This window comes from Xenopus laevis, chromosome 1L, assembly GCF_017654675.1.
Source record: "Xenopus laevis strain J_2021 chromosome 1L, Xenopus_laevis_v10.1, whole genome shotgun sequence".
NCBI classification, from domain to species: Eukaryota; Metazoa; Chordata; class Amphibia; order Anura; family Pipidae; genus Xenopus; species Xenopus laevis.
In genome coordinates, this window is record NC_054371.1 from 138446229 (window position 1) to 138459638 (window position 13410).

General features: G+C 37.5%; 1 protein-coding gene and 1 long non-coding RNA gene across 3 annotated transcripts in view; one reads left to right on the forward strand and one right to left on the reverse strand.

Annotated features, from left to right (window-relative positions):
* The window catches only part of LOC121394097, a 205559-nt gene that overhangs the window by 14347 nt on the left and 177802 nt on the right, over window positions 1-13410 (reverse strand). The window lies entirely within an intron of this gene.
* The window catches only part of LOC108714329 (histone-arginine methyltransferase CARM1), a 45080-nt gene that overhangs the window by 11312 nt on the left and 20358 nt on the right, over window positions 1-13410 (forward strand). The window contains exons 2-3 of the mRNA XM_018258451.2: window positions 9428-9553; window positions 11786-11892. Of these exons, the coding sequence (XP_018113940.1) occupies window positions 9428-9553; window positions 11786-11892 (233 nt within the window). The remainder of the gene's footprint in view (window positions 1-9427; window positions 9554-11785; window positions 11893-13410) is intronic.

Consider the following 13410-nt stretch of genomic DNA (forward strand, 5'->3'; position numbering starts at 1 on the left):
CACTGGAGGATGGTAAATAGCAGGCTACTTTCTATGATTATATAACGTTTAGAACATTAACTCACTGCTTTATCTGAAACCTTCATAGATTTATAGGAGAGATCAGACCATTCATTTCCCCCGATATTCTAGTGACCATCACTATATTAACTGGGTGGGATCTTCCCATGAGTACAAAGACATGAGTCAGTGTTATGACCTTACTTTCATCTGGAAATTATCAGGTTAAGCCAAGTGATATCTAGCTTTTGTGGTCTACAATTATCATTATCCACAACTATCATCAGTTGCTGGTAGATTCTAGGAGTAGCAGATCAACAATAAGGTTGGATATTAATGATTAAATATGAATACAGGCACTTCCCCGGTTACGTACAAGATAGGGACTGTAGGCTTGTTCTTAAGTTGAATTTGTATGTAAGTTGAAACATATACATTTACTTATTAAATGCAACTTAGACAGATGTCTGTCTTAACATAGACATCCGATATCCAGAAAGCTCCGAATTAGGAATGGCTGTCTCCCATAGACTCCATTTTATCCAAATAATCCAAATTTTTAAAAATTATTTCCTTTTTCTCTGTAATAATAAAACAGTACCTTGTACTTGATCCCAACTAAGATATAATTAATCCTTATTGGAAGCAAAACCAGCCTATTGGGTTTATTTAAAGTTTAAATTAATTTCTAGTAGACATAAGACATGGAGACCCAAATTACGGAAAGATCCGTTATCTGGAAAACCCCAGGTCCCGAGCATTCTGGATAACAGGTCCCATACCTGTATTTATTTTTACCTTTCTGTGCTCTGCAATAGACAACACACCAGAGGGGATTGGGGCAGGTGGTTTATTAAAGCTAAATGCTAATAAAAGTCAAGCAAACCACAGTATATTACTGTAATAGCCCCCGTCTGTAAGTGTGAGTTGTATGTAAGTTGGGTGTATGTAACTGGAGGACTCTCTGTATATAATTTATATAAAAAAGCTGCTGTGTAGCCATGGGGGCAGCCATTTAATCTTAAAAAGGAGAAAGGGCACAGGATACACAGCAGATAACAGATAAGCTCTGTCACAGAATACAATGATATTCTGCATCAGTTATCTGTTATGTAACCTAAACCTTGAATGGCTGCCCCCATGGCTAAAGACCACCTGCTCACAGAATCAGGAAGCTATCAGAATGAAATAAACACCTACTGAAAGATGCTTTGCATGCTTGTTTTTCTAGCAACTTTAGCAGTATTGACATGCTCAGAAATAAATATATTATAAGGTCTCTTCTTAGTGAGCACAGGTCTGAGCCATTTTTTTTAAAGATCCACCTAGATATAAATCGTAGATACGTATAATATAAATGGTTCTACTGTTTAATACATCACAAATTGAATTCCTATTGCATTGTTGCCTTCTGTTAATCTGTCCATGTGTCCACACCTCAAATAATTATTAAATTATTAAAAAATGTATTAATAGGTAGGCAACAAGGGAATGTTGTGTCAGGGCAGTTTATACACAACTGAAGAAAATGAGCACTGAGGAAAATTGGGAAAACACAACTTTCAAATGTACATCTAAGTGGAGTATTTAATGTCTTGTAAAAAGTATTCTTTTGACAATTTTCCTTAATTTTACCCTTAAGCTGGCCATAGACCCAAAGATACCATTGTACGAAACGGTTTGTGCAATTTTCGGACCATGTGTGGATTGTCCAGATATTTTTTGTACCATGGTGAACGGTCGGTCGTTCAGTTGATCGGACAGGTTAAAATATTTATATCTGCTAACAAAAAGATCTCTGCATGCATTGCCTATCTGACTATATCAATGGGAGACTGTCATTTCTATTTGTCGAACATAACGTTCATACGATTGCTGTCTGTCAATTGATGGCCAGAGCATTGTATGATTTGTTCTTTATATTAATCTGAATGGTTAGTTGCAGGTCAGAAGATTGGAACAGACGTTCATTCGCGACATAGCCTATAATATGCACATCTATGGCCAGCTTTATTCTGTTTCAAACCACAATGATTTATGAAACAACAGTAAATAAAAACAAAAAATATGCTGTCTCCGCATAATATTTTGTAGAGTTGCCAATTGCAGCAATAAAAGCTCTAATTATGTGGGAGAATTATGTACCAGCTTTTTCAAGAGCCTGTTCTTCCAGGCAGATTAGCTCCAGGTTATTAAGGGCACTTCAGTTTTGGTAAATTGCCACAGTTGGTTTAAAAGATCAGGCCGTTGACTATTCCATTGCAGATCATTCACCTTTTTGTTCTAGAGCCACTTCAGTGTTTTTTGTATTTCAGATCATTGTCCTGCTGAGAGATGAATATTCTTCCAGCCTTTAGACCACAGCAGGCTAAAACTGGTTCTCATGCCTATTTCCCATGGACATTACACTGTTCATTCTCCTTTTATTTTTTTTAACAAGCCCAGTCCTTGCTAATGAAAAACGTTCCAAACGTTTCAGTGCTTGGAAAAACTAAAATACCTGATGTTCTCCACTGTATTTTAATTGAATGGTTGGTAAAACCAAGAACTGAAAGTAGCCTGCATTGATATATGAATGAAGTCCACGTAACTCTTGGAGTTTGCTGGCATATGATCATATGTACAGTAAAAAGTACATACAGTATATGACAGCTAAATCAAAATGGTCTTGTTGATTCAGACAATAAATATGAACAAACTAATATACTGTATCACATGTAACAAGGTCTACAAAACACTTCAAAAGCGATCTATTACATTCATGTACCTGATATAATTGCTAAAGAAACAGTTCCCCACAATGTTCAGCCGATTATACTTGTATTGGATTCCTTTTCTGGAAACCTGTTATCCAGAAAGCTCCGAATTATGGGAAGGCCATCTTCAATAGACACAGTTTTATTCATATAATTCACATTTTTTAAAATGATTTTCTTTTTCTTAATAATAATAAGAAAACAGTAACTTGTACTGCAAACTAAGATATAATTCATTCTTATTGGAAGAAAACCTGTCTATTTTTTTAAATTTCATGTGTAAATGATAGTCTAATAGACTTGAGGTTTGAAGATCCAAATCATGGAAAGATCCCTTATTAGGAAAACCCCAGGTCCTGAGCACTCTGGATAATAGGACCAATACCGGTATATGAATCACCAATATATGGTGAGTGAAGTATTATGATTGGCCATTTATTTGTTCATTAATAAATTAAAATATACAAGATGCTAACGAAAAACATCGTTCTGTTCTAAAAGGCACAAAAAGCAGTAGGATCCAAATTAATAGTTAGTTTGTACTTAGCCACCAACCAAGGCCCTCAGTGAGAGGAATTCAAAGACTGAGATTTGCTCAAGATAAGTGAATGCTGGTTATGTTATTACAAAATAAATCAAGCCTATTTAAAGTAAATGTTGCAGTTATATAAAAACAAGGAGAGCAGTATATTATTACATTGAGGGATAGAGACAGCTCACACTAACGCTTATTTTATTGACTGGCCCAAAGGTGTAAAGCAATGAATAGGCCTTTCAGCTCCTTCCCTCTGGAGTACATTACTTCCTCAAAATGACATGTAATAGTGACATAGAAAAATGGCAAACGTTAATGAACTTTGGAAATAAGGCTTGTCTGCAGCAACGAAATAATGGACTCCAACTTCCAGTATCTGTAGCAACTATGGGGAAGTGCAAGGGGCAACTTTAAATGCAAGTACATTTAGGGGGTTATTTATTAAAGTCCGAATGCCAAACACTTAAAAAATTTTAGGTTTTATTAACTATAAAATCTGAATTTTTAGTGGAAAAAAACCTTGAATTTTTTGAGATTTATTATACCCGAGCATGGAAAATGTCAGAATCCGAATATCCAACATCTGTAAGTCAATCAGAGAGGTCCCTATTCTATTTGGAAGTTTCTGTGGTCTGGGCTGGAATTTCGAATTTTTAGGGCAAAAATCCGAAAAAATATGACTTTTTGGGCAAAAGCCCAAAAAAAATCAGAGGATTCTGGAATATTTTCTCTCAATCTTTTCGTGTTTGTCCCTGTTCCGATTTAATCGTGCTTTTTTTAAATAATAAATAAGGTCCAATCGTGCATTTTTTATTAAAATACTTTGGATTCTGATAAATATTCCCCTCAATGAATAGCATTTTTTTGGAATCAGTGTGGCCATTATTCGCAACTGCAACTGGGTTGTAAATTTCATTTGCATCAAACTTGTTATTTTATTGCACATGCAGTTTTTCACAATTATTCGGGGTACTGTTATAACATCTGCCAAAACATATTCATGTACGATGCAAGATTTACAAAAACAAGGCAAAACAACCCTCAATTTGAAGGCATCGGTCATTACTGTTATAGAGCTGCTAAACCTCTTGGCTGGTATATACAACACACCATTTTTAGCTGTACTGATTTTTAGTTTAATTCTACAAATACACATAATTCAGCCCTCTTTGTTCATGGTCATGTTGATAAATAGAGTAGGTTTGATGTATCCTATTTATGAGTAAGTGGGTGATGTTATAACCACCTAAATTCCCTACTTTGGGGAGGGGGTAGTGATTAATCCAGCTCAGGGGATGTAACATAAATCCCTTTGGAGAAGCATGAAGAACATAACACTATGTGATGTCCTAGTGCCAGCTGTCTCTTCCAGTGGATCCAAGATAAATGAGCCTGGAAGTGTCAGTGAGACTTGCCTGCAGCGTAAGGAATATATCTATGCAAATGAGCAAAAGCAAGGACGCTAGTTATATTTATAGATTCACCAATTAGAATCTGCTAAGGAAACTAATTTCAAATGCCGCTGCATGCTCACCATATTTAGGGCTGGAAATCAGATATATATATATATATATTCACTTTCTACACCGCAGTCACAGAGCAGCAGATTACATTTTCCCTTTAGCTTGTAATTTAAATCTCCAGTATGGTTTAAGTAGCTGTCACTATTTTGATACTTAAATGCAGACTATATTATTCTGTAAATGAAAGGAAAGGGTGCTTTGCTGTATTGCGGAGGAAGTATAATACATTATTCTTCCTGCTAGCTTACAATCAAGAGAGTTGAGATTAATGGCTGGCTGAGGTAACACAGCTATTTTTAATAACTTGGAGAGCTTCCATCCACCTGCATCAATTTATGATCATAACAGACTGACTTGATCGCTTAGAAATCTGTTTAGATCACGCACAAGCCTTAGAAAGATGTCATTTTGACAGCTATATTACACGCTAAATCAAATTGACTTAAGGGAGAATGCAAATGTGTACTTAAGACTGTCTATTTCTGCTAATGTTGAATTGACAGTTAATATTATGGAAGCAGCATATTGGAAGACTCTCAGAATAATTATCTAAAATTAGTAGGAGATGCTTTTAATCAGGGCACATGGCAAGGCTACAAAATGCATGTCTACAATGCCGGACTGGGGGGCCCAGGGGCCAAACACCATCCCCGGGCCACACCCCCACCCCCGCACGCGAGCGTACCTTTCTCCTGCACTTCAGCGTCAACTGGGGTCTGGGAGGGAGATTAAAAGAGCAGGTGCAGGGAGAGGGTCTGGGCCGGCAGGGCCTAAAAGACCCGGGCCCACCGAGCTTTTCCTGGTGTCCTGCCGGCCCAGTCCGACCCTGCATGTCTATATTGGAATGTTTATATAATATATTATATATTTCTGCTGAATAGTGCTTTGTATGGAAGACTATCAATTTTGTTATAGGTTCATAGCATCCCTGTGTAATTTTAGTCAAGTTAAAAGGGTGGTTCACTTTCAAGCTAAATTATAGTAAGTTATGGAGTGGCTAATTCTAAGCAACTTTTTATTTGGCCTCATTTTTCTTTTTGATAGTTTTTGAGTTATTGGCCTTCTTCTGACTCGATCCAGTTTTCAAATGGGGGTCACTGACCCCATCTTAAAACAAATGCTCTGTAAGGCTACAACTGTATTGCTACTTTTTATTACTCATCTTTCTATTCAGGCCTCTCCTATTCATATTCCAGTCTCTTATTCAAATCAATGCATGGTTGCTAGGGAAATCTCAAACTTGAGAGCTGCTGAAAAAAAGCTAAATAATTGAAAAACCACCAAAAAAAAAATGAATTTAAAAGGGAACAACCCCTTTAACACAAGGGTTGTTCCTGCTAATGCCAGGTCAGGTGTGCCCCATAACTGCTGATTTCCAGTAAACAATAGGGATGCACTGACTCCAGGTTTTCAGGATTCAGTTTGTGAAGGATTCGGGGTTCGGCTGAATCCAAAATAGTGGATTAGTTGCATCCAGGGCCGGAACTAGGGGTAAGCAGAAGAGGCAGCTGCCTAGGGTGCAACGATTGGGGGGCGCTGGGCATCTACCTCTTCTGCCTTACCCTAGACCAAACCTGGCACTAGACTTGCGCCTGAGAATGCCCCTTCCGTGTTTGTGTGCATGAAACTTGTTACTGCGCATACGCACGTGAGCAGTTATGCCACACACGCAAGCAACATTGATGCAAATGTGCACATGAGCGCCGCTGATGCACATGCGTGCGTGAGCCCTGCTGCCGTGCATGCGCGTGAGATGGAGATGGGGGGGGGGGGTTAGCCGGCTGGGCTGCCTAGGGCACCTCTGGGTGCATCCCTAGTAAACAATGCATTTGTAGACTGCTGTGTTTATGTCCTACAATAAGAATATACAGGTGCTCACATACAGAGCATTGAACTGTAACTGGTTCTATTTATGACAATTTGGATTTATTTAGTTTTTTTCTACTTCAAATAAACCCACAATTTAAAAAACATGAATGCTCTCTTATTGATTAAAAAATCGAAATATAATAAAAAGTGTGTATAAAACCTTGAATACCATAAGTTTGTATTTTACAGATAACATTTAGTGCATTTAAAAGTTCAAAACATTTTTGAAAAACTTGAAGGTTTTTTGCATAATAAATATAAAAAAAATCTGTTGTTTTTAAACCATTATTCACATTCATTAAAAGTGCAAAAAAAATTGAATCACGGAAAAAGCGAAACGTGGATTAATAACCCCCGTAATATATTTCCACAGACTGTCATACTGTCCTAACTTGCTGAATCATAACTAGCAACCCCAACACATTTTCTATATAACATAATAAAGAATTCTGTTATTTCAATTGGGCTTGTCTGTCTAGATACATTTAGGGGCCCATTTACGTAGCTCGAGTGAAGGAATAGAGGGAAAAAAACTTCGAATTTCGAATGTTTTTTTTGGCTATTTCGACCATCGAATGGGCTACTTCGACCTTCGACTACGAATCGAACGATTCAAACTAAAAATCGTTCAACTATTCGACCATTCGATAGTCGAAGTACTGTCTCTTTAAAAAAAAACTTCAACCCCCTAGTTCGCCACGTAAAAGCTACCGAAGTCAATGAAGCTATCTTTTTCTGGTCGAACAAAAATCGTTCGATCGATGGATTAAAATCCTTCGAATCGGACAATTAGCGCTAAATCCTTTGACTTCGATATTCGAAGTCGAAGGATTTAACTTCGACAGTTGAATATCGAGGGTTAATTAACCCTCGATATTCGACCTTAAGTAAATTTGCCCCTTGGTCTATATTTTAGTCTTTTTCAATCATGTGGCAGGGTTCCAAGCAGTTCTGGGAAAATTACTGCTCCAACGTACAGAGAAAATGAATAGCTACAATTGGTTTACTTTTCTTTGCAGTCTGAGCTGTTCTGTCAGCACTAAATGGCAATAAAGAGAGGAGTCAACCTGTTCTGAAACTGCTTCTGTAGGTGACAGTTATGCCTCCTACCTGATTCTCTTTAAATCCTTTTTAGTTGTTTTGCTAAAATCATTATCATAGCGGGAGTTCAAAGAAGCAGACTCTGGCTTGTTTTAGAAAGAAATCACGCCGCTGAATCACGTTCTTAAATCTTTAATGCATCTGTAAAGGTTTTCTATCTTTTTTTTTTGCGGTATTTTCAGCCTTACCAAACAGAGGAATATACCATTATCTTCAGGAAAGGAAATACATTTCTGCAAATTGTCCTTTGTATAACAATGACACGTCCTATTTAACAGAGCTAGAAAATAAGACAGCAGAATTCATTTTAATTCATAGCTGCACAATGCACACATTCAAGTGGCCACAATAAATGCATTCTGTGCTTTTCATGCTAAATTACAGCAAAGGAAACCACATTTTAAAGCTTTATTGTATAAAACACTGCACACTAATTAGAACAGGTCCTTTCTGATATATTTATGGTAAAATTAACATAATGCCAGATGTAACTTATTTCCCAAGGAAATATTTTGATGCTCAAAATTTTAGTCCCATTTAAAGGGTCACTGTGCCTTCACATTTACTAGATGAATATACCTATACCGGCATAGATTTATGGTATTTCTCTATACAGAACTTGAAGATCTCAAATTCTTTGGACAATGTTTATAAGCTTACCGCTTGAAATGGTGGGTCTTGGTGCTCATGCCCCAGACCTTCAGCAATAGGGAATAAACCACTTGTAGATATAGGGGGTTATATATCAAAGTCCGAATTTATCTCAATATTTTCTGCTACAGACTCCGGTCAAATCCGTACTGGTTTTTTAGGCTTATTTATTATTACATTGCTTTGCAGGAAAAAATCAGATTTTCACAAATTTTTCATCCAATTTTCATGATTTTTTTCGGGAAATTTCAGCAGAAAACTCAGATATTGCACAAACCCAGCACACATCAAAAAATCATTGGGACGTCTCCCATAATGATTTATATGCAACCTAGACAGGTCTGAGTTTCCAGATTTTCAAATTCTGACTTTTCCATCCTCAGGGTTTAATAAATTCCGAAAAATTCAGAGTTTAGTAAATAACCCCCATAGTGTCAATTAGGCAAAAATCTCAGAATGTAGAATCCAGGAGCCCGTAGTTTAAATAATATACAATTTTATTTAACATTATGATTAAAAACAACAGCCTTACGCGTTTCACAGAAGGACACTTATCTATAGGCGTTTGTATATCATTAACTACAGTAAATTGGCTCAGTACAGTAAGTATGCTATGTGTAGAAACAATAAATTATATCAATTTACATAATGTAAAATATCAAGGCAAAAAATACAGTGAATATAAACCAAAAATGTATTGGTATAATACTACACATAGCAGAGCATATGTATAGAGAGTGCCATTTTTAGTCTTCACCCCAGTAACATTTATGCACCTTGACCATCAGGCATTTCAGAAAGGCTTTTTCTAATGGAACTGTAAACCAGTCTACTGCTTAGGCAAGGTTATAAGATTAGGACGAGCCATCAGTACCAAGAGAAACCTGTATTTGGTGTTTTTGGTGTATAAATAATACACATTTTCATTTAGGAAAGACAAATTTAGTTACATTCATTTCTAAAACAAACTTCAATTTCGTTATGTTGTTCAGATGATGGCGTTTGTGTGTTCAAAAGCTTGATTAACAAGGATACAGAATATTGCCGTGTGGGGAAGCAATCAGTCCAAATTACCATTGGTTCCAATAGCGCATTGTTGCATTTCAAGACACATAGTGGTGAGTATTACATATACTGTTATATGTCTGTGGGCATGCTGTGCTACAGAGAAAAGTATCCAGTCTCATTCTAGTAGTGTCAAGGATTAGGTAGTGGGCGCTGTGGAGACTGATAGGGAAAGGGGAGTCCTTGAGGCAGGAGCTGTATGTGCCTAGGGAACACTTAAAGGGGAGGAAGGAACAGGTTGATGAGTGTGAAGAGTCAGTCTGGATCAGGTGCAGAACAGGACAGAGAGGGCAAAGATCAGGACTGGACTAGGCTGGATGAAGAGGGCGACGACTCAGGACAGGAACAGACTGTATGGGACAGGACGGTGCGGGCGTAGATCAGATCAAACTGAGTGCAGAGGGAGACTAGAGCAGAAGGAGACTGGAGCAGAATAGTGGGAGAGGTCTGGAGAGCAGGATAGCGGGAGAGGTCTGGAGAGCAGGATAGCGGGAGAGGTCTGGAGAGCAGGATAGCGGGAGAGGTCTGGAGAGCAGGATAGCGGAAGAGGTCTGGAGAGCAGAATAGCGGGAGAGGTCTGGAGCAGGATAGCAAGAGAGGGAGACTGGAGCAGGATAGCAAGAGAGGGAGACTGCAGCAGGATAGAGGGAGACTGGAGCAGGATAGCAAGAGAGGGAGACTGGAGCAGGATAGCAAGAGAGGGAGACTGGAGCAGGGTAGCAAGAGAGGGAGACTGGAGCAGGATAGCAAGAGAGGGAGACTGGAGCAGGGTAGCAAGAGAGGGAGACTGGAGCAGGATAGCAAGAGAGGGAGACTGGAGCAGAGGGAAACTGGATAGCAAGATAGGAGAGGGAGACTAGGGAAGCAACAAGACAGGGTACAAGGCAAGGCAGGTCAAGATGAAGTGAGTGAAAGGTACAAGGTGGAATAGGAAATGAGAACAGGCAAGGGTCAGATCAAGGTCAAGGCTGGGAAGGTACAAGATAGGGTAAAGCAAGACAAGACTAGACAAGCAGACAAAGGCAAGGAGGAGTAATAAGGGAAAAGGGGCAAGAGCTAGTACTACCTAGTTAGGGGCGCTGCCACAGTACTATGGAGAAACAATGTAATGCTCTAGCAAGGAGTGTGCAAAGTGCTGCCCTTAAATAGGGAAGAGTCAACCCTCATTGGCTGATTACAACTAGGCAGCAGCTGGGTTGGAGCTGAAGAGGCTAAACAGGCTGCAGCTGGGCTGGAGAAGCCAATCAGGCTGCAGCTGGGCTGGGACGGCAGAGGCCAGGTAACACATAGCGAGCAACTCTACAGGCTGCTCATCTGGCCAAATGATTAAGGTATCGAGCCAGAAACCCAAAGGTCCCTGTCTAGAATCCCAGCAATACCTGACAAGTAGCCATTATCTATAATTAGTAATCCCTTTTGTAAATATTTTTAACAAGCCTTAATAACTGCAGTATTGTTACAAGTTTGGTTAACAGGTTAATATTACTACCTATGGGCGTATCAGTTAGTTTATGTTTACAGTACATTCTAATTAGGTATATTTTCTAAAATGTTTTGTAGCCCTTTCTGCTAGTGCAAAGTAAATAACAAATAATGCATTAGGAGAAAACAGAGATTGCTGATGATACCGTGATGTCTATATAGATTTTACCATATCTAACAAGTATTTGCACCTGTAAGATTTTTTTTTTGGCTTACAACAAAACATGAATTGGGAAGAAAAGCAGTTTAATAAAGTTCGAAAAAAGTAAAAGCTGGTGAGGTTGTACAGAGGTCAGTGGGAATATTTTCAAACAACTTTACTTATTTTGCCAGTTTATGGAAATAATGTGGTTCTTAGTTCTGTGCAAGTTCACAAAAAACCGCACCTAAGGATATTCAGTCAATTTTTTTTATTAAATAAGGTATTGTTTGAGGAAAAAAAAGAAAAGTTTGCATTTTGACCATTTTTCCCCACTCATCCTTTTTTACAAACTCGAATTTTAATAAATAGGCTTGTAATGGTCCCAATGACACATATTTTACCTGTATGCCATTTCCAAATACCAGCTTAAAACATGAAAATAAATTGTTCAGAATTCAACCGAAGGAGAAGAATATTCTGCCTTCTTTACTCTCTCTCCGATAGTCTATATTTTTATTTCTAATTGCTGCTACTAACCTTGAATATTTCTGAAAATAAACAGGTAGTTTTCTATGATGAAAGACAGGTATATTATTCCCATACAAAGAAAAGTCAGTGCATTATGTATTATACTATTAAGTGAGTGTCATGTTCTTTTCAGAGTACAGTTCTTTTCACAATGCCTTGAAGAGGTTTAGGAATCACAGGAAGGAGCACAATGTGTTCTCTCAGCGAACAGAGGAATCGTCAGCTGCACAATACTTCCAGGTATACTTATTGTACTTTATTAGAAGCAGAAAAATATTCAATAAAATTCAGGCTAAAGTTCAGAGAACTGCTACAAATCAGATGTGAATTTAAAAGATCTTTTTGAATGCACACAATTGTTCAACTTTATCTCCTTTCCACAATAAAGGCTTTAACAAAAATGTATTTGATTTTTTTTTAGCTGTAACCAAAATGTTGGGAGTCCCACATTGGTGATGTTCTGGTTATTGTATTCTATTGCTTTTACAAATTTGTAAAAAAAAACATCTTGACAACAAAATGTTAATCAATATTTTTTAGAAATCTTTTTTACCACACCAGATCAATGGTTTATTCTGAAATTACATGTTTCTACCCATAATCAAGCAGTTTCAGTTTTTCTTCAATATGACCATTATAGAAAAATAAACATGGTTCAGGGAAAAAACCTTCATGGTGTATAGTCACTAGTAACATTTTTTTGTTGATTTCAATCTGGCCATTTAACATAACCCCATAGTCCTGTTAAGTTTAAAGCAATTGGACTTTCTGAGAAATCATTCAAATTTTTACCACTTATCTCAGTAGTTTTATTACCCTAAATGGTTCAAGAAGCCAGGAAATTCCCAATTACCCAGTTGAAAAGAAGAATCTGCTTGGAGAAATGGTAAAAAGATTTGAAGCAGGTCCAGATACTACTAGTTACAGTTTATATTGGTTAACCTGGTGCTGTTAATATCTAATGGGCAAATTTATCAAAGGTCGAATTTCGAATTAATGAATTTTTTTTTACCCTAATAAATTTTGAATATACTCACAAATCGAATGGGAGGTTATTTAAGAAAAAATGTGAAAGTCTAATATTCAATCGACTAGTCCCAATGCGAAAAATCGAATCAAATTCAAATCGAGTTTTTCCTCAAAAAACACTTGAATGTCAGGAAGGCAATTAACATATTCAAATGGTTCAATGGACCTCTGCCATTGACTTGTAAATTAACCGTGCAAAGTTTTAGGTGGTGAATATTCAAATAAGAACTGTTTCCATGGTTGTTGTGTGATAAATTCAAATTGGGGGATAAATATTTGAATGTGTGAATTTTGACACCAAAACAAATTTGAAAATTTGAATTCGAATTTACTACTTGACCCTTAATTAGTCTGTCCCTAAAAGTTATATTCCAACTTCAAATTAGGTATTTTTAGAATCTCCATGTGGTTAAGATTTTAATAAACAGTTATGTAACTGTTGATCAATATGAAGATACTTTGAGAAATCATCAGGAGAAATTAAAAAAGGAGATAAGTTTATACCATGCCAAATACAAACAAGGGACCTTTTTTAATATATAAAGATAGGACATGCCACATAAAGATGTAGCCACAAAAAGGGGAGCTCCGCCAATGAGGTGAGTTGAGTAACTCGCCTCAGACGGCAGTGCCAGGTTTCCAGGGGCGGCAAAAAGCTGCTCCTGGTGCCTTTAAGAGCCGAATTTCCGGTTTTTAAATCGGAGATTTAGGTTTACTGGTGCCAGAGAG